This window comes from Ranitomeya imitator, chromosome 8 (assembly GCF_032444005.1).
Source record: "Ranitomeya imitator isolate aRanImi1 chromosome 8, aRanImi1.pri, whole genome shotgun sequence".
NCBI classification, from domain to species: domain Eukaryota; kingdom Metazoa; phylum Chordata; class Amphibia; order Anura; family Dendrobatidae; genus Ranitomeya; species Ranitomeya imitator.
In genome coordinates this window covers 31,190,338-31,211,348 of record NC_091289.1, presented here as the reverse complement: position 1 = coordinate 31,211,348, position 21,011 = coordinate 31,190,338, and the positions used below count along the sequence as shown (strand labels likewise).

General features: G+C 44.4%; 1 protein-coding gene across 1 annotated transcript in view; it reads right to left on the bottom strand.

The window, feature by feature from the left end:
• Window positions 1-4,139: 4,139 nt before the first annotated feature.
• The window catches only part of IL17RD (interleukin 17 receptor D), a 75,104-nt gene continuing 58,232 nt past the window's right edge, over window positions 4,140-21,011 (bottom strand). Inside the window, exons 4-13 of the mRNA XM_069736680.1 lie at window positions 19,985-20,103; window positions 17,837-17,957; window positions 13,853-13,897; window positions 13,611-13,762; window positions 10,990-11,055; window positions 9,818-9,872; window positions 9,402-9,512; window positions 8,955-9,139; window positions 6,646-7,555; window positions 4,140-4,830 (exon numbers count right to left, since the gene is read on the bottom strand). Coding sequence (XP_069592781.1) covers window positions 4,724-4,830; window positions 6,646-7,555; window positions 8,955-9,139; window positions 9,402-9,512; window positions 9,818-9,872; window positions 10,990-11,055; window positions 13,611-13,762; window positions 13,853-13,897; window positions 17,837-17,957; window positions 19,985-20,103 — 1,871 coding nt within the window. The 3' untranslated portion in view covers window positions 4,140-4,723. The remainder of the gene's footprint in view (window positions 4,831-6,645; window positions 7,556-8,954; window positions 9,140-9,401; window positions 9,513-9,817; window positions 9,873-10,989; window positions 11,056-13,610; window positions 13,763-13,852; window positions 13,898-17,836; window positions 17,958-19,984; window positions 20,104-21,011) is intronic.

Sequence of the window (21,011 nt, the reverse complement as noted above, 5' to 3'; positions counted from 1 at the left end):
TGTGAGAAAAGTACCTTTAAAGAGGTTGTCCAGGGCTTTTTTTTTTTTTTTTTAAACTATGGACCTAAAAATTAAGGCAATGGGTTGCTGAAAGAGGCAACTACCGGCTAACCAGCGCCAGGTCAGAGCGGCCGGTGACTGGTCCTGCCAGCAATTCAGCTGCTCCATGTTAGAGCAGCTGTTGTTCTTGCAAGCTGCTCTGTCGACAGGACGTGACTGTAGATGTCATGCTGATTGACTGCTGGCTGCCTGCAGTGAGGCGGCAGGGAGCTGGCTATCAATCAGCATGACAGCAGTCATATGCCATCAACAGAGCAGAGTGAAATAGAAGCTGCTGCTCTATCGACGTGACGTCAGCGGAAGCAGCAGAAGCGCTGACAGGAGCGGTCTTCTGTGCCAGAAGAGATCGGCGACGTTCGGGCACAACAGGCTGGTGGTTAGCAATTTGTGCAGACGTCTGTGGCTCTCAGAACGCAATGCACAGACTGGACACAGCTCAACCGACCAGCCACGTAGAAATATATCAAGCGGACATGCCACAGCTGGGAGACCCGTGGTCGTTCTGTACATTACGGTCCGAGATCGGACTGATTTTGTACAAACATCTGCAAAAGCTCTAATCACATATACAGTTGGATATGTACAAAATTATACCAGTGTGGCCCCAAAAGAGCTTAGGGCCACATTGGGGCACCATATAAGTTTCAGAACTTTATGAACGAGACCTAAGAAGCATCAATCTGAAACCTTCGGGAAAAAAAAAATTTTGGAACCCCTGCCCCACTATAGTACAGCAAATTCAATTTTGCAGCCCCCCCCCCAAAAAAAATAAATAAAAATAAAATAAAAATAAAAAATCATAGCAGATTTTTAACATTTGCAGCGGATTTTCCGTATTTGTGCAGCAAAATCCGCACAATTTGGTGTGGATTTTATCACTGCATATCCTTAGGAAGAATCATAGAAGAATGCGCTATCATACTGGGGCATGATGCATACAAGTATCATGGGTCATTTAATTCCAGACTTAACTGGTAATATTTTTCGCAGATTACTGGTGGATCACCAGTATTTTTAGAATTAATAACTTCAGCTAAATGCTTAGGACATCACTTTAAGTTGCAGAACCTGGGGCTACCGACCACTGTGGTAATCTAATATATAATTGCCTAGAATACTACTTCCTGCAATTTCTGCCAACTTCCGTGGCTTTGTCCGGAGCTAATGTCCGGAGCTAATGTGCGGAGATAATGTCCGGAGCTAATGTCCGGAGATAATGTCCGGAGCTAATGTGCGGAGCTAATGTCCGGAGATTAATTGCCTAGAATACTACTTCCTGCAATTTGTGCCAACTTCCGTGGCTTTGTCCGGAGCTAATGTCCGGAGCTAATGTGCGGAGCTAATGTCCGGAGCTAATGTCCGGAGCTAATGTGCGGAGCTAATGTGCGGAGCTAATGTGCGGAGCTAATGTCCGGAGCTAATGTCCGGAGCTAATGTCCGGAGCTAATGTCCGGAGATAATGTCCGGAGATAAGTGACGTCAACAGTGTCCAGTGTCTGATTGGTTGCCGCCTGCTGCGAGCGACCAATCAGAAACGTGCCGTACTGTGACACACTCCGCCCGCCATTTTGGTGTGATTTTTGAATTTTTACCTCACAGCAAGTTTCTACTGCGTGGAGGCGGGCCCAGTGACGTTGCTCTTCAAGCTCCTGCCGAATTTCGTCAAAAAAATGATAATACCATTTACCAAAACTATATATATTTAGTTGTGAAGTGGTTCAGTGACATTTTCACACCAATTTTGAACTTTTGTTTGGTGTTTTCTCCATATACTGCCTATTATTTTTGTTCTTTCTTACTATTATTTATTAATTGTATTATTCTTACATTTGAATAAATAAAGTATATATGGATTCTAGACTCCCGATTCTTTAGAATCGGGCTGCCATCTAGTTAATAATAATTGCTGTGCAGCTAGGAGTGTGCACATTACACCTAGTAGCTGGTAAGCTTGAAACAAGGCATACTTGAGATAAAATGGTGGCAATTTACAGGTGCTTGCTAAAACTTGTAAAACATTCACGTCTGTGTTCAAAGTGGACTTGTCGCCCACAAATAAAACCTACATGTTGTAGGCTGACCGAACAAACCATATAAAAAAAAACTTGCATTACTAATTATAACCACTAGAGGGCAAACATTTCCGCAAATCCTCAGAAAACCTGCAGGGCAGCAGATCCACTTGCTGCGAAATTTTTAAGGTTTTATTTTGAGATTTTTGATTTTTTTATATGGTAAGCTAAATCCATGGTGATATTATAGCAAAATAAAGAAAAAAAAAAATGGTAAAAAATGTATATATAGTTTCTGCTGTGACTGTCTCTCTCCATTCAAGTTAATGGATTTAAAAACACAATAAAATATATTGGAAAGGAATTATTATTTGCAACAATTTGCAAATACAGTAAAAAACAAAACAAAAAAAAAAACAGCATGGGGCATCACGTTAATGTTCCAAAATGATTTCGAAAAGTCAACTGTATATTCTGGACTTTTGGTTATAGTGAGTAAAACCACAAAGGGAAAAGAAATCTTTAATTAAAAAAAAAGAAAAAAAAAACGACACTACCACCATGTGAGAAAATGGTTTTATAGCTAGTATAAAGTCTCTGATATGGCTCTAGGATCAGTGCGATGACCCCCTATTAAAGGGTTTGCCCAGGCCTTTGAAAATGAGAGGTCATCAATATCTGATTTGGGGGCCTGACACCCCCTTTAATAAGTTGCTCGCAGGTCTTGCAATTAAAACAGTACTCTACAGCGCCATTAACTGTGTAGTGGACATTTTTGGGTACTGCAGCTCAGCTCCCATTGAAGTGAATTACAGCTGAGCTGCAGTACCTAAGAACGGCCACTGTGGGGCAGTGGTGTTCCGGCTCCATACACCCGCCACATTCACTTTAATGGGATCTGGCGCCCCCCGATCCATACACTATTTACTTCCAACCGCTGTGGGATCGAGTGTCGGACCCCCTCCCTTCTGATGACTTTTCAATATCCAAATCCTGGATAATCCCTTTAAATACACCAACGTGCTCTTATTAAGCAATTATTGGCCAAAGCAGGTACCACCTTTAAGGAAGGGTCTTCATAAAACATAATAAGTCCATAGATGGTAGAAATGTGACATAAATGTTATATAAATTATATTTACAAGGACGTACACAAGTCGTTGCTGCTATTGGTGTGCAAGAGTTTGCTAAAGTTGGACCATTTTCTAGACCAAGGGAGTTTTTGGAAAGACAAGCCGGAGAGCAATATAAAGCTGACGATGGGTCGGGGGTCCCTACCGGAGATATCAGCAGGGTCATATTAGGGGCCATTCAACAATTAGTCCCCATATTCGGGGTCTTGCTACTTGTAGAATAAATACATCATGGTGCATTCATTCATTCATTCTTTTTGCACCTTTTTTTCATCTCTAGTTTTCTGCGTTTTGCGCCATATTTGTCAGTTCATTTGCGTCTTTTTAAAGTCACGTGTTCATTTTTTTTTTTTTTTAAAATTTGCCACAGTGGGAGGGTTTTTTTAGTCTTTCCAGATGTTTTCACCCAAATCGTCACTTGCCACATTTTGCTAATTTTTTTTTTTTTTGCATAGATTTGTTTGAATCCCAATTACTTTTCTGGAGGATTTTGTGCTTTTTTTTTTTTTTTTTGCAACTAAAAAAAAATTGCAAAAAAAAAAACCCAAAACATTTTATAACTGCGTAAAATTCAAGGAGGGAGGGCGAGATGTTGAACAATGTCACAAAAAACAGCAATGAATGGCACAAGACAAAAGAAAATAAAAAAATGCAAATGATGATTGTGGAGCAAAAATGTGGAAGGACGTCCACGTGAGGTCGTGTTTTCGGTGCCGATATCTACAGGAATCTGCGAGCACAGTACATATATGTGTGTGTGTGTGTGTGTGTGTGTGTGTGTGTGTGTGTGTGTGTGTGTGTATATATATATATATATATATATATATATATATATATATATATATATATATATATATATATATATATATATATATATATATATACACACACATATATATTATATATATATATATATATATATATATATATATATATATATATATATATACACACATATACACATATATCGAGGTCTCGCAGGACATACGCAGTTCTGAGGCCCAGCGGTCCGTTAGTGGTCATGGTCAATCGTCGTACTCTTCTGGACATTCTCAAGGTGCACGTTTCCTTATCTCGTGGTTTATAGATCCAATGGACAAGTGTCAAGAACCAAAAATCTGGGCTTCATGGCCAGAAAAAATGAAAATAAAAAAAAAATAATAATAAGCTCCTCGCATGACGTAAAAGATCTAAAGACAGAAGCTACGAATTCCAGGAATGAATCCATTAAACATACGATGACGCTTCTCATCTGAGCCCCCCACCAGCCATATTTCCAGCTATTTCACTGGCCTGGAGGTCCCGGGACTTGGGAAGGAAAGGAGAATAAAACTCTATTAAGTCTTTCATTAAAATTCAAGTAGGTTCAGGGTCTGCAGTGATACCGTGACTTTATTCACAGAAAAAAAAAAAACCTGTTTCTTAAAGTGGCAATGCATATTAACTCCTTCACTGCCAAGTGGGGGAGGGGTGTAGGAGGTAGCCGGTCCTTTGGCACAGGATGGGGTAAGCCGTAAGCTACAAAGGTGCGACGGCCTGCAGCTCGTCCGGATGGATGTGGCAGTGAAGATTCGCTTTACAGAGGCTGTACACGACGGATTTAGGGACGCTGGGCTCCTCCTCTCCTGTAAGGGAACAGAGCGTGATTAAAACAAATAGATGGATAGGGTAAAGTTGAGCAAAATGATCTGCAGAACCCTGGTCCAGTAGTAAATGTCGCCGGACCTACTAATCAGAAGCACTAGCCAGCAGGTAGGAGATGGTTGGCAGGGTTCTGGTCTGGTCGTGGTTGGCTGCAGCAACTCCCGGAAGAAGCCCACGCGAAACGCGCGTCGGGGCGGCGTGTGCAGCACCACAGGGCAGCGATGGGTAAGAGTGGTTATGTTATGTGACTTTTGTGCTATCTCAGTCAGCACTATCTTACATATATATATATATATATATATATATATATATATATATATATATATATATATACATATATATACTATGACTTCATATTCGGATTACTGCGTTCTTGCTGACATGATCACACTGGTCTCCTTAATATATTATTGCACGGTCGCTTTACTTTTTATATGGGTTTGACCGGTGAGCTCTATCCTAGCATGATGCACCTGTGTTGTCGCACTTGATCCTCTTTGTTACACCTGTGCCCCTTGATTGAAATTCTGTCACTGATATAAATATTATTGCTGTAGAAGTGCCTTTATATATATATATATTGAGTAAAATAAAAAGATTTTATTTTTTTTCAATTCTGGTTCGCTTGTGCCACCTATTGGGGGGGAAGGAATCCAAATAATCAACATTGACCCTTTAAAAAGGGACCTGCCACATGACGTAGAATAAAAAGGCAGTGTTCCTGCTTTGCGCCAACGAGGGGCAAACACCCCGAAACATGTGCTTGCAAAAGGAGTTTACGGTTTAACTTCTTAACCGAAGACCTGTAGCAAAGCCCTTTAACGGGGCGATATTGGCTTTGGTTTTGGTGACACTAGAGTTCCTGTTCTTATCTCTGAAGAAGATTTGTACAAATGTCCTGTATGGTGACAAGAAGGTGACTGACTGACAGATGCCTCTGATGGTGACTTATCTTCAGGGAGAACAAAAGGCATCGAGTGTTACAACGTGCCATGTCTGATTCTTCTCTCCCCCGACAGGAGGCGGCCATCCTCATTAGATTGGTGGTGGGTTTGGACAACTTATGGTGGCCTTCAAACTAGACATACTTGATTAAATACATGGATATGTATCACTCTGCAGTGGCTTCTGTAAGCTCCTAAAGCAAAAGATCTTCCGGAAATCTTGCCGAAAAGCTTGAGGCGTTCACAATGTCATTTTATGTATGTGGTCTCTATATGGACCATGGTGGTAAGCCCTAAGACGGTCATCTTTGAGATCAAATGTGGCCCCTGGGTTAATAGCTCATTGCTCTGGGTCCTGCTCCAAGCAGCTCCAGTAAGCAGCTGATTTTGCCAGTGGAAGCAACATGGAGCAAATGGTTCTTCCTGTAGTGACTGCTACAGAGGAACATCTATTCGGACAAATGGACAACTCATGGCCACCACTAGAGCCACCGGGGCCAAGCAGCTGCCAGTGCAAAGCAGCGCTCTGTTCTGTATCATGGAGGGGGTCTTAAGTGGTGCTCTGGAGTATGTTTATAGGTCCTAAAAGGGCACATGGACAGGGGTGATAGCACTTTAAGGCACAAGGGCATCATAATAAGGGACTGATGGCTATAAATGACCAATAAAGATCTCGCCCTGTAATAACAAAAAAAAAAAGTTTGCCAGTTGTGTCAAAAATCGGATCAGCTGATTGAAAAAAAAAAAACAAAACCTATGAAGTATCAGGGTCACCCAACTGATTCCAGCCACATGTAAAGTGTCGGTCTGCCAAGAGATGATCACATACTGATAGAAAGGACCACGCCTTACCTAATCCAGAGGACGATGAGACACTTTCTGCAATAGACGACGTTTCCACCTGATCGGGTGATAATCCATCCATTAAAGGTAACGACAGCTCCGAAGATGGGACAGAAGAGTCATATATCCCAGAGTCTCGAGGCATGTCCGCCTGGTTGACCACCTTCACAGAGTGAAGAACCGGTTGGAGAACACAACACTCAACCGGTGATGTTTGTCCTTCCACGTCCTCCCCATTGTCACTGCTCGGGCTCGATAAGTGATTTTCCGCCAATATCACCACATCGACCTTTACCGGGAAGTCATGTTCCGTTCCCGGTTTCCCTGCGACGTCATTCAAGACTAAACCAGAATCAAACTTTTCCATCACAGGTTCCTGGTAGTGCAGGGTCGGAGAGTGTGCGGGAATATGTTCCTTCTCAAACCAGTTGGGTTCCTGATCAATATACTGGTGCATGTTACATATGGCGACGTACAGGGATCGTCCGGCTTTGCTTCGGAAATAGTTGCGCTTGCTGATGTTGGTGGGGTAGTGCTCGTGGTCCTGCAGGCTCAGCTCTTTGGAGTAGAGGTGGGAGTACAGCTGAGGAAGGTGGTCCATGAGTTTGTATTTCTTGGTCACATCTAGAAGACTCGGAATGTCTTTCTCACTGGAGTAATCGAAGTAAGCGGTGATGAATCTGCTCAGGTCGTCCGAGCTGTCCTGGGCCTTGCTTAGCTTCTCGGCGATCATAGCCATGGCGCTCACAAAGATCTCCCCTTTTCCACATTCGCTCTTTTTCTTCTTCTTCTCGATAAAATACTTCATTCCCTTGGAGCAAACGACGACGATGTAATGAGAATCTTTCAGCTTTTGTTTCAGCCACTCTCGTTGTCCCTCTTTGCATATTTTCAAGTTTTCCCATAAGTCCAAAGAAACCTAGGGGAGGATACGGGACATTAAATAAATAGAGTGCAAGTGTGGAGGGCAAACAGAATAAAACCAGGTTCATTATTCTTATTTCCTTCCATAGCAAAGAAACAAAACACAGAATGATGATAACAATGGGTTAATGATTAAAGGGTTACGCCTATCTTTATGGATGGATATTGTCAGACAGGGCACTTTTGTCATTTACTGCATGTTAAAATTTGCAGCCGTTCTTGAGATATCAACACTTTCATATATTTACAGATCGTTGCCTGGGAGACCGACCACCGCTGTTTGTCAAGTTTATCAGCACTGCGCTAAGGGTATGTGCACACGTCAGTATTTCTTGCAGAAATTTTCCTGACAAAAACCGGACATTTCTGCCAGAAATCCGCATGCGTTTTTACCGCGATTTTGACGCGTTTTTGGTGCGTTTTTTCCCAAATGCATAGAATTGCGGGAAAAACGCTGAAAATCCGCAAAAATAATGAACATGCTCATTTTTTTACTGCGATGCGTTTTTTTCGCGGAAAAAAACGCATCCATGTGCACAAAACATGCAGAATGCATTCTAAATGATAGAATGCATAATGTATGCGTTTTTAATGAGTTTTTATAGCGTTTTTAGCGCGAAAAAAGGTGAAAAAAAACGCGAAAAAACCTGTACGTGTGCACATACTCTAAAGGCTGGCCGGGATTAGGAGCTAACAGCCTACTTCAATGATCCTGGTCAGCTTCAAAATAATACTTAGAAACTTAATAGAAAAGAGCTTGTAAGTGCATGCTTTACTGTCTAGCATCGGTGGTCGGTTTCCAAGGCAACGAGCTGTAAATAACGGAAAAAAAAGTGTTAATATCTCAAGAACGGCTGAATATTTTCATTAGCAGTAAATTGCAAAATTGTTTGTATTTTATAAGCGTTATCAAATGGCCAATTTATGAAGATGGGAATAACCCTTCAACAAGTAGCTACTGGGAGATATTAAAGCAGCAGGTAGCAGGAAAAGGACCAAGAGGGGGCGCTCTTATTACAGTTTTTACACTTGTATACAGTATATTATATTATATAGGCTCCTCAGCCGCCGTGGTATACACCTTCAGATGCTGTGATACAAGCATATCTCAGATACAGGGTACCGAACAGAGCACAACATGGCGGCACTCCTACACCTCCAACACACAGCCCAGCTTATAGATACCGTAATATGTCACCGTGGTAGTAAAGTATTAACACCATAAGTACTGGGACCGTTCTGTTTAACCCCTTCTCGACAGAATAAGTAATAGTACGTCTTGTGTGGGGTCCCTGTGTATAGTGGTGGGTCCCCTAGGCCCTTTTCTCTAGAGAAGACCGGTGTGCAGGCCGCAGACTTGAGCCCGCAGAGCGCTTTTATACTTGGCGACTCACTTCACATCCGCAGAAATCCTGGAGAAAATAGGCGAAGCACTGGATGACGTTGACGTGCTTCTGACAGTCCTTACTGGAGTAGCAGATGAAGACTTTAGGCCGTGGCCGAGGCCTTTCCACATGGAGGCCTCCAGCATAAGTGGAGGACTCGGAGCTCTCCTCGTCGAGGTGCGAGTAGATGTTTTCTACAAGGCAAGAAGAAAGTCAGCAGAGGAACAGAGGCTACAGAAACAAGGGGAAGTGTCAGATCTGCTGCAAGAGGATCCATAATATAGTTTTGTGCAGGATACTTTTAAAAGAAATAATAAAAAAACAAATTTTTAAAAAAGTAGGTGGTCTCTGGGAGATGACCTCGGCTCTGGTAGCACGTGTGTACGGTCAGGAGGTTTTGTGCAGCTCTCACCATGCTGGAGTGTGGCCGCAGAAGCCAGATATTTCGGCACGTACCTTGCTGTTTCTTTCTGCACATGACGGTAAACAGCGTTGCAAAGGCAGAAATGATGACCAAAGGGACCGTGATGGCGATGGCACGAATTGGTCCGGCCCAGGGAGAATGAACTACAAACAGAGGGACAGTGGTCAGACGCCATCCGCACTGATGACCCACAAATCAGAGGGGCCCCGGCAGGTATGGTCACCTCCCTGCACTCACACAACAGGGGTTAGCCCCCAAAAGGAGTGCGAACCTGCAGGGACGAAACATGCACGGCCAAGAGGTGCCGCAGATGACCTCCAGAAGCGTCCCCGTCCCCATTATTACCACTATATAAAAACTACTACTTAATAAATAATAAAAACTAGATTTCAGATTCTAGCGCTTGTATCCAGTCCCTGTACATATTATACAGTATCCAGATACCTACCGGGTTTTAGAGAGTAGTGCACCGAGCGCCGCGTCGTGTTGGTGTCATCAAGAAGCTACAAATAATAGGAAACAAAGGAAGGTTTAAAAGGGGCATCTCCAAGATCCTATCCCAATATGCAGTAGGTGTAATAATAATAATAATATCAGCAAATACCTACAATTAGAAATGTAGTATAGTTTCTCATTTGCTATGTCTCCTTCCTCATGTGCAGGCATTGCAGGACCTTAGGTATCCATGGTTACGCCCACTGATATAGTGAGTTAGCTAGTTGCTAGTGGTCGTAAGCATGGATACCTAAGGTCCTGCCGTGCCCGGATTATTATTACATCTTTAAGGCAAAGCTAGACTTCTTTAGACAGTACATTGCATGGCTTTTAAAGGGGATGTCGGGTGAAAAAATTAACTTATCACCAATGCAATGTCTATGTTAGAATGGAGCGGTAATGCCCATACTCGACAGCGGCTTCATTTATTTCCTATGGCCCTGCAGAGCAGTGCGCCCCCAGCTTTATTCAGCACTCATATAGAGAAAGAGTGGAGGAGGGGGGAGTACGGCTTACCATTTTATAACTGGGATAAAAACTCCTTATTCGGCCAATTGGTGCAGGTCCCAGTGGTCGGAGCCCCTATCCTGCAGATAGGTGATCACTGGAAAACCCCTTTAACCCTATAATATGACTAATCTTACAAAAACCCTTGACGTTTTATTTTTTTCTATATGGAAAGGCTTCAATAGGGGATCTATGCTAATCAGTATAACTACCGTAAATCACACTGCCATATTATTTATGCTCATACTACACAATACTAGGTATATATGCTCCGTTACGTCCAGCAACACCATATCTGCACCAAGCCGCAAAGATCTGGTCCCAAAAATGCTGTGGATTTGTTGCAGCCTCAGCATTACATAAAATAACGCAGGTAAAGTTATGCAACTTTGGGAAGGAGATTCTGGAACAGTTCCTACACAATGTGACTATTGCAATACCCAGGAGATTTTCCACCCAGAGAATCTGCAGCGTATATATACCCCGTGTGCACATACGCCGAAACTGATCTAGTGATGCGCCAAGTTTATGGCTGGATTCATATTGTCTGGCTGCACATGTTCCTGGCATAAAAGTAACAGAGATAAAAAAAAAAATCATAACACACAGACATATTACCTCAAGGACATAATCCCCAGGAGACACGTTCTGCAGGAGACAGTTTGTGTAGTCGCTGTTTTGAACCTGGAAGAATCATTGACCATTGTGTAAGTCTGCGTTCACACACATTGGTTATGCTGCAGTTTTTAGCCTGGTCTTTCCAATGTTTCCCTGCAAACTCACTTTGTTTTGCAAAAACAACCAGCTGTTTCACCTGCAAAACCGCACAGTCCTGCATATGAAACAGTTACTCGCTCTCAAAATTAAGCGATTTTTCCATCGTTTCCCTTCACAGACTGCAGCAGCACAGGGCGTAACACCATGTGAATGCAGACAAACAATTAAAAATCATTCACATGTAAAGTGCTATGGAATGAATGGCGCTATATTAATAAATTATGATAATAATAATTAGCTTGTGCTCAATAATTACATATTAAGGATCCACTCCGGTCTGTGACTGGTACAGAGATCTCTCCAATTTATAACTTTCCCTGATGCGGTGAACCAAGGTTCACTTAGACGTTCTGCTCTCAGCTTGGATTGGCAGAATGTGGAAAAGAATCCTCAGAGGCGGGAGAGGGAAAGAAGAGGCGGGAGAAGAAAAGAAGAGGCGGGGAGAGGGAAAGAAGAGGCGGGAGAGGGAAAGAAGAGGCGGGAGAGGGAAAGAAGAGGCGGGAGAGGGAAAGAAGAGGCGGGAGAGGGAAAGAAGAGGCGGGAGAGGGAAAGAAGAGGCAGGGAGAGGGAAAGAAGAGGCAGGGGAGGGAAAGAAGAGGCAGGGAGGGAAAGAAGAGGCGGGGGAGGGAAAGAAGAGGTGGGAGAGGGAAAGAAGAGGCAGGGGAGGGAAAGAAGAGGCGGGAGAGGGAAAGAAGAGGCGGGAGAGGGAAAGAAGAGGCGGGAGAGGGAAAGAAGAGGCGGGAGAGGGAAAGAAGAGGCGGGAGAGGGAAAGAAGAGGCGGGAGAGGGAAAGAAGAGGCGGGAGAGGGAAAGAAGAGGCAAGGGAGGGAAAGAAGAGGCAGGGGAGGGAAAGAAGAGGCAAGGGAGGGAAAGAAGAGGCGGGGGAGGGAAAGAAGAGGCGGTAGAGGGAAAGAAGAGGCGGGGGAGGGAAAGAAGAGGCGGGGGAGGGAAAGAAGAGGCGGGGGAGGGAAAGAAGAGGCAGGGGAGGGAAAGAAGAGGCAGGGGAGGGAAAGAAGAGGCGGGGGAGGGAAAGAAGAGGCGGGAGAGGGAAAGAAGAGGCGGGAGAGGGAAAGAAGAGGCGGGAGAGGGAAAGAAGAGGCAGGGGAGGGAAAGAAGAGGCGGGAGAGGGAAAGAAGAGGCAGGGAGGGAAAGAAGAGGCGGGGGAGGGAAAGAAGAGGCGGGGGAGGGAAAGAAGAGGCGGGAGAGGGAAAGAAGAGGCGGGAGAGGGAAAGAAGAGGCGGGAGAGGGAAAGAAGAGGCAGGGGAGGGAAAGAAGAGGCGGGAGAGGGAAAGAAGAGGCAGGGAGGGAAAGAAGAGGCGGGGGAGGGAAAGAAGAGGCCGGGGAGGGAAAGAAGAGGCGGGAGAGGGAAAGAAGAGGCGGGAGAGGGAAAGAAGAGGCGGGAGAGGGAAAGAAGAGGCGGGAGAGGGAAAGAAGAGGCGGGAGAGGGAAAGAAGAGGCAGGGGAGGGAAAGAAGAGGCAGGGAGGGAAAGAAGAGGCAGGGAGGGAAAGAAGAGGCGGGGGAGGGAAAGAAGAGGCGGGAGAGAGAAAGAAGAGGCAGGGGAGGGAAAGAAGAGGCGGGAGAGGGAAAGAAGAAGCGGGAGAGGGAAAGAAGAGGCGGGAGAGGGAAAGAAGAGGCAGGGGAGGGAAAGAAGAGGCAGGGAGGGAAAGAAGAGGCGGGAGAGGGAAAGAAGAGGCGGGAGAGGGAAAGAAGAGGCGGGAGAGGGAAAGAAGAGGCAGGGGAGGGAAAGAAGAGGCAGGGAGGGAAAGAAGAGGCGGGGGAGGGAAAGAAGAGGCGAGAGAGAGAAAGAAGAGGCAGGGGAGGGAAAGAAGAGGCGGGGAGGGAAAGAAGAGGCAGGGGAGGGAAAGAAGAGGCGGGGGAGGGAAAGAAGAGGCAGGGGAGGGAAAGAAGAGGCGGGGGAGGGAAAGAAGAGGCGGGGAGGGAAAGAAGAGGCGGGGAGGAAGCGCCACAGAGGAAGCGCTAGGTATGCACAAAATCAAACACTTCCCACTTTGTGCTCACAGCCATAAACTTGGAGGAAAGTATGCTTGGTATCTTCAACTTTCTAAATCTAAAAAGTTGGTATGGCATGCTCTTTTTTCCACAGGACCGCCCGTGGGCCGACCAAGGGGCAGCCAGCCTCATATGCTGCTGACGCAGATTGGAAAGGGTCCTAGCAATGCCCTCGAGTATTTCACTCTGCAAATAGCGCCAAGATCCAACACACACAAGACAGTGATGATAACTCCGGCAGTAAAGAATCTCGGCAAGGAGCCCAGAACTTTTGCTTCACTTCATCCAACTTCCCTTCTGGCCGGTTAACAGTCTCACAACAAGGAGGATGCAACACTAAAAACCAAGTGAGAAGAATTGCTCCAGCCCAAACAATCACAGAATAAAAGAAAAAAAAAAAGACGGAAATGTGGAAAAAGAAATTGGATAGTGCAGAAATATAAGAAACCTACCTGTCGACAGATCTTCTGTTTAAAGGAGGCGTCGTGTTTCATCCTGTAGTTTACGTAATAGGCGTTAAAACCGAAGTTATGGGGCGCGTGGTCGAAGGAGACCTGCATGTTTACGCCTTGCTGGGTGACGTTCACGTTCTTGGGCTTCCAGACTACGGGACAAAAGAAGAGGCGTTAAAGGTCTTCTAGATTACAAAGAGACGTTCTTCATTAATTGGTGACAGAATCCAGAGATGACTTACATGGTCGGCAGGTTAAGTTGTCCGGTTGTAGTAGACTCTCACATGCTGTAAAAGAGATAGATCGTCAGTAATGGAGGAGATCAGCTCCTGTTATTACACAACGACCCTGCGTTATATGGCAAACTTGTCCCGAAAAATTAGTTATCAGATTCCATGAATTTGGCGCGGCTTCTAGCTGCAAAATAGGGAGAGGAGTCATCTACAGGGTTCAATACTCCTGCATCATAGCCTCGTCCAGCCATTCCTAGTAAGTTCAGGGAATAAGTGAAGTTTAAGGGTTAACTGCGGCGTTTCCTGTAAAGAGGTGCGAGGCTGCTGTGTCTGAAGTAACAGAATCCTCCCGGAGACCTGAAGTCTCCGTCTCACTTCTCATAATCCTGCAAACAGACGCAACGCTAAGTTTTCCAACGGCAAATACTAAAGTCTCGGTACTGGAGCCTGCCCCTTGGTGTATTGTGAACACACAGACATGTTTGCAGAACGCTTCCACTTGCATTTACATTCCAACAATTTATTGAAATTCGGTCGCTTTCCTTCGAAGGAGCCCGTATACCTTAGATAGCAATAGGCTTTTTAGATTTCCCCATACACATACGTGCATGCTCACTTTTGCCAAGCATGCATGCATTCTGCAATGGGAGAGTGGAAAAGGGGCCTCTTAACACATCAGATAAAATACAGCCGGACCACCTTGTTTTGTGCAAAAAAGAACAAAACAAAACATAAAATAGATTGAAAAAAAGGGTTCAAATTAAAAGAAAAAATTTGTGCAATTCAAAAAATAGGCTAAAAGCATCAAAAACTAGACAAAAAAAAAGCAATAATGAATCGCGCCCCCTGGGGGGTTTTAAAGAGGAGCATGGGGTTACAAATTACAGAACGTCCCAAGTGACCCAAGGAGCATTAACGGCACGGATCAGCCGCATACTGACCTAGCAGCAGACATGGCGGCCACGATATAGGCTACGTACGGCGGCACATAGTATTGTATTCCACTAGGGAAATCCTAGAGGATGGAAGATCAGAGGAGAGAAGCGGACAGCTCCTTCTCTTCTCCTTGTGGAAACATTGAGCCATCAGTTTTCGGAGTGCAGCCATGAAGAAGCATTTTGGCTCCCGCTGCGGGGGCCGGGGCAGGGTCTGCGGCCGGACACCTGACCATTTTAGATAGAGAGAAAGTGATCAAAGAATGACTTCATTGTCCTCTGGGCCTGGAACTAATTACCGAATCACTAATTATTTTGAATTAAAAAAAAAAAAAAACAATAAAAAAAATCAATTACAACTGGTAAATGTAAGGAATCAAATTTATGCTGGAAACGATTGTGAACCAACACGGTGGCTATTATAGCTCCTACAGAGGTTGTCGCTTAGCAGCCATGCACTTTTTCTTTTTTACAGATTCATGCACTTGAATGGGCGAGTTTTGGTCGACAAAAGAAAATAAAAATGAAAAATGAGCACAGGTACAAAACCAAGATAGAAAGCCAGAAAGATGGATGAATGGGAACTAAATCAGTGGATGTCAAGTGACCCAGTTCCCAGGTCACGAAGGTGAGAGAAGAAAGAAATAGCCTGGAAATAAATAAATAAATATATATATATATACACATACATACATACATACATACATACACACACACATATATACACACACACACACATATTTTATATATATATATATACATTATATATATATATATATATATATATATATATATATATATATATATATATATATATATATATATATATATATATATATATATACACATACATACATATGTATGCTCTTCTTACCTGCATCTCAAAAACATTTCTAGAATTCGCCCTTTTCTTACTTTCGACTCTGCAAAAACTCTTACTGTTTCACTTATTCATTCTCGTCTGGACTATTGTAACTCTCTACTAATCGGCCTCCCTCTTACCAAACTCTCCCCGCTCCAATCTGTCCTGAATGCTGCTGCCAGGATCATATTCCTCACCAACCGTTACACCGATGCCTCTACCTTGTGCCAGTCATTACACTGGTTACCCATCCACTCAAGAATCCAGTACAAAACTACTACCCTCATCCACAAAGCACTCCATGGCTCAGCACCACCCTACATCTCCTCTCTGGTCTCAGTCTACCACCCTACCCGTGCCCTCCGCTCCGCTGATGACCTCAGGTTAGCATCCTCAATAATCAGAACCTCCCACTCCCGTCTCCAAGACTTTACACGTGCTGCGCCGATTCTTTGGAATGCACTACCTAGGATAATACGATTAATCCCCAATCCCCACAGTTTTAAGCGTGCCCTAAAAACTCATTTGTTCAGACTGGCCTACCGCCTCAATGCATTAACCTAACGATCCCTGTGTGGCCTATATTAAAAAAAAAAAAAAAATTAATTAACTGGTTCATGCAGCTTTACATGAACACCCAAGCCTTACACTATGGCTGGTCCGAATAACTATAGCAATTGTTACCATCCACCTCTCGTGTCTCCCCTTTTCCTCATAGTCTTTAAGCTTGCGAGCAGGGCCCTCACTCCTCTTGGTATCTGTTTTGAACTGTATTTCTGTTATGCTGTAATGTCTATTGTATGTACAAGTCCCCTCTATAATTTGTAAAGCGCTGCGGAATATGTTGGCGCTATATAAATAAAAATTATTATTATTATTATTATATACGGTATATATATACCGTAGACTGCGAGAAAGAGAACTATGATGCCATGGACTATAGCCCCCAACCTGGACCTGCCCCATCCACCTCCCCTATGCCATGGACTATAGCCCCCACAATGGACCTGCCCCATCCACCTCCCCTATGCCATGGACTATAGCCCCCAACCTGGATCTGCCCCATCCACCTCCCCCACAGCTCCTACCCAACATCCCCACAGTCCCTATCCCTATTGCCTCTATACACTTGCTTTGGCAAAACTGATGTGTATTTGGTCCTGCCAATAAAGCTTCTTTGAATCTTTGAATCTTGAATCTATATACACATATATATATTATATATATACACACACACACACACACACATATACGGTATATATATTTTACAGGCTGCTTCCTCCTATATAGACTTTATGGGAAAAAAGAGTTTGTATATAGGTAAAAAAAAAAATTAAATAAAAAAAAAAAAGAGGGGGGGGGGGGGGGGGAGGAAACAGCCTGGGGAAAAAGTTTTCATTTTCCAGATGCGATAACCTGACTGGTAATATAAGCACTTTCTCTCACTTGGATCCATCTTGCAGGAGCCCAGAGGGTTTCATCTTGTGATCGTTTCGGTCCCCTTCCACTCAACCCCTTTCCCTTGCAAACTGGAGATTGAGTGTGAGGTAAATGCTGCCACCTGCCGTCATAAAAGGGTATGACCTAAATAGTTCTCACCCCAAACAAAAACAGGCGAACATATAAAATAGACTTAAAAAGAGATGAAAATTTTGAGTAGAATGCGGCACAATTTTATTTTTTTTTTTTGCAAAAGAACACCAAAAACGTGACCACAAAAAGAAAAAGTCCACACGCAATAATGAATGGAGCCCACAGACTGTCCATTGAGTCCGTGCTCAGTCATCAGAGACGTGTTTTGAGTGACTGATGGGGGTGTCAGAACCCGGACCCCTACTGATCGGCCTCATGTTTAAGTATGTAAAACAGCTAAAAACTAAATGTAAACGGTAGGTTCCCTTTCTAATGAAGAACTTCTATAGGAAACTCGACTTCCATCTGCATTTATCATTCTTTTTGCCCATCCTGCTCATGGGCCGTGTGGGAGAGCTAATGGGCCGATGGGCAGAGGCAAGAACATTTTTACAAAACTCCCATGAAAATGCCAGTACTTGCCCCCCATACAATGCGATGACCTGTATTGTGTATAATGGGGTCTTCTGGAACTTTAATTCTGATCACCAATATCGGATGGGTGAGTATCGGACCTCCCGCACCCCTGCTCAGTGATCGGCCGTCAGTCAGGAGGAAACTTACTGCGTGTTCTGAAGAAGAACGGATGGTAGTTACTCTCATTTTTGATGGAAGGAAAGGGGACAATTTTCACAAAATAATCTGTTTCAAACTTCAGGTTCATAAATGGCTGAGTCTCCAGAACCTGTGCGGAAAAAAAAAAAGACGATTCAGACAAAAAAAAAAAAAAAAAGACGACTAAAGGCTTATGAAGACCCCCAACCCAGCTAGGACCATGCTATACCTTCTAATTATGCTCTATTTACTATGGCGTCCGATCTGTGGACAGCAAAGTACAGGGAAGGAGCGGAGCAGAAGGATGTGTAGGTTTGTTGGAAAATATTCAGTACTTTACTCATTAAAATCCTTGGTGTTTGTATATATAAGTCCAGTGGGCGGTTCTACTAGTGATTGACGGCTATCTCTACAGGCACAGTCACAGGATAGGACCGCCCACAGGACTCTTGTATACAAACACAAGGGATTTCAATCAATAAAAAACAAGTTTTACTGAAACTTTTCCGATAAAACATCTATCAGTCTGATCAGCTCTTTATGCTCCACAACATCCGGCCTCCAGATCATATACTATTTCCGACATGACAGTTTCCCCAGGGCTTGCCCACTCAAAACAGGTCGTCAAAGGAAAGCAGTGACTGATTGATGGGGGTCTGACCACCAGGGTCAGGACGGACCAGCTCTATAGGGGAATCTATCACGGTTACTAAATGGAGCGGCAGTGCGCATGCTCGACCGCAGCTTCATTCATTCTCTACCTGGCTGCTACAAACAAGCGAGGTCGAGCATGTGCTCTGGGCTAAATAAAGCAATGTTGAGCATGCGCTCTGGGCTAAATAAAGCAATGTTGGGCAGGCGCCCTGGGCTAAATAAAGCGAGGTTGAGCATGCACACAGGGCTATATAAAGCGAGGTTGAGCATGCACACAGAGCTATATAAAGCGAGGTTGAGCATGCACACAGGGCTGTATAAAGCAAGGTTGAGCATGAGCACTGGGCTAAATAAAGCAAGTTTGAGTATGCGCACTGGGCTATATAAAGCGAGGTCGAGCATGCGCACTGGGCTAAATAAACCAAGTTTGAGTATGCGCACTGGGCTAAATAAAGCGAGGTTGAGCATGTGCACTGGGCTAAATAAACCGAGGTTGAGCATGTGCACTGGGCTAAATAAAGCGCGGTTGAGCATGCGCACTGGGCTAAATAAAGCGAGGTTGAGCATGAGCACTGGGCTAAATAAACCGAGGTTGAGCATGTGCACTGGGCTAAATAAACCAAGTTTGAGTATGCGCACTGGGCTAAATAAAGCGTGGTCGAGAATGCGCACTGGGCTAAATAAAGCGAGGTCGAGCATGTGCACTGGGCTAAATAAAGCAAGTTCGAGCATGCGCACTGGGCTAAATAAAGTGAGGTTGAGAATGCACACTGGGCTAAATAAAGCGAGGTTGAGCATGAGCACTTGGCTAAATAAAGCAAGGTCAAGAATGCGCACTTTGCTAAATAAAGCGAGGTCACCCATGCGAACTGGGCTAAATAATGTACAGGTCCACCATTTGCACTGGGCTAAATAAAGCAAGGTCGAGCATGCGTAGTGGGCTAAATAAAGTGAGATTGAGCATGCGCAATGAGCTAAATAAAGTGCAAGTGAAGCATGCGCACTGGGCTAAATAAAGTACAGGTCAACCATTTGCACTGGGTTAATAAAGCGAGGTTGAGCTTGCGCACTGGCCTAATAAATTACAGGTCAACCATTGACCATGTGCACTGCCGCTCCAATCTAACAAGGATAAACGTTTTCTGCTATGCCGATCGGCACCCAGCAGTTGGACACTCGCCAATCAATAAAATATCACCCACCCTGTGGACAGCTTATAATGTGCTTTTACCAGGCAATTGCTTTAATACTTGCATTGTTCAGCCCATATACCAACAAGACAACGAGCCGAGCAGAACCACCACCACCCTCTACTACCTCCGTCCACTTCTGACATATCTCGCGCACCAGCACAAGATCCACCAACAGCGCTCCCTCCTTGCTGACTGTTCCCATAGAACTTTCTGTTTAGAAATACTCTTTTGGTTACAATATTAACCCCACATTTCATCCAGCACACAGAACACTCGGATAAATGATGGGGCAGGGTTTTACTTCACGTACAACTTTTTTAAAACTGGAATTCAGCTGCTTCGGGTCCTTGAGCACCATCTGCTGACACATTCGCCCCTCGGATTTCAGCTCCTCCAGAATAATGCGAAAACCTTTCAGATATTCGATGCCTGGAAAATACAACACTCACTTTTTCCTTTCCTTCAAACAAAAGTTTTTCTTTTTTTTATTTGCTTGAATGCATAAAGTATATAACAGTTGTTACAGATGAGTTCAGTGTAGATGACCAAACGCAGAGGATTGCCAGAGCTGCAACTGTTTAATATCCCCGTGCTGCAAAGTAACAGACAAACCCTAAACTTGGCCAAAGTTTTTATGTTTCATAAAGTTTGGTTCACGCTTTGCTTTAGTGCGACGCCGTCCCTCCCTGCGCCATCAACAATGTCAGACGGAGCGTTGGGCAGGTCTGCGTTCTGCTCCCAAGGTATAGATTGTGCTGCGTCTTGGACGACGTTCAACAATTCCAGTTTGGCTCGTGGTCGTGGACAGGAGAGTACAGCTGCTGTACGATCAGGCAGACCCCGAAATTTAGCAGATTTTCATCTCCCTTCACATCAGCTGATGGTTGCACACACGTTAAGGGAACGTCGACCGTGACCAATAACCGACAGGTCACCAGCTTGACCCAAATTCTAAGTGCGCAGGACGATCGTTAACACGCTCGTCCTGTGCGCACGGAATATCAAGATGATGTGCTGCCGAGAATAACGACATTAGTGCCGACAAGAACACTCCAATCATATAACGAAAAAGCATTTTGCTTAACTGTAGGGTGATCGCCGCCATATTTACACAAGCCGATAATCGGGGATTGAGATTTCTAATGAAAGCTCGATCAATATTATCAGCCCCGAGCGCGAGTGCTGTGTACATAAAATGCAGGAGCAAACAGACTGCGGCGCCGGCATTTTGGTGGGCAAGGAAAACAGCGGCATGTATATTTGGGCAGGAGAGACACAGTTACTAGTGATGAGCGACTATGCTCGTTGCTCGGGTTTTCCCCGAACACGCTCGGGTG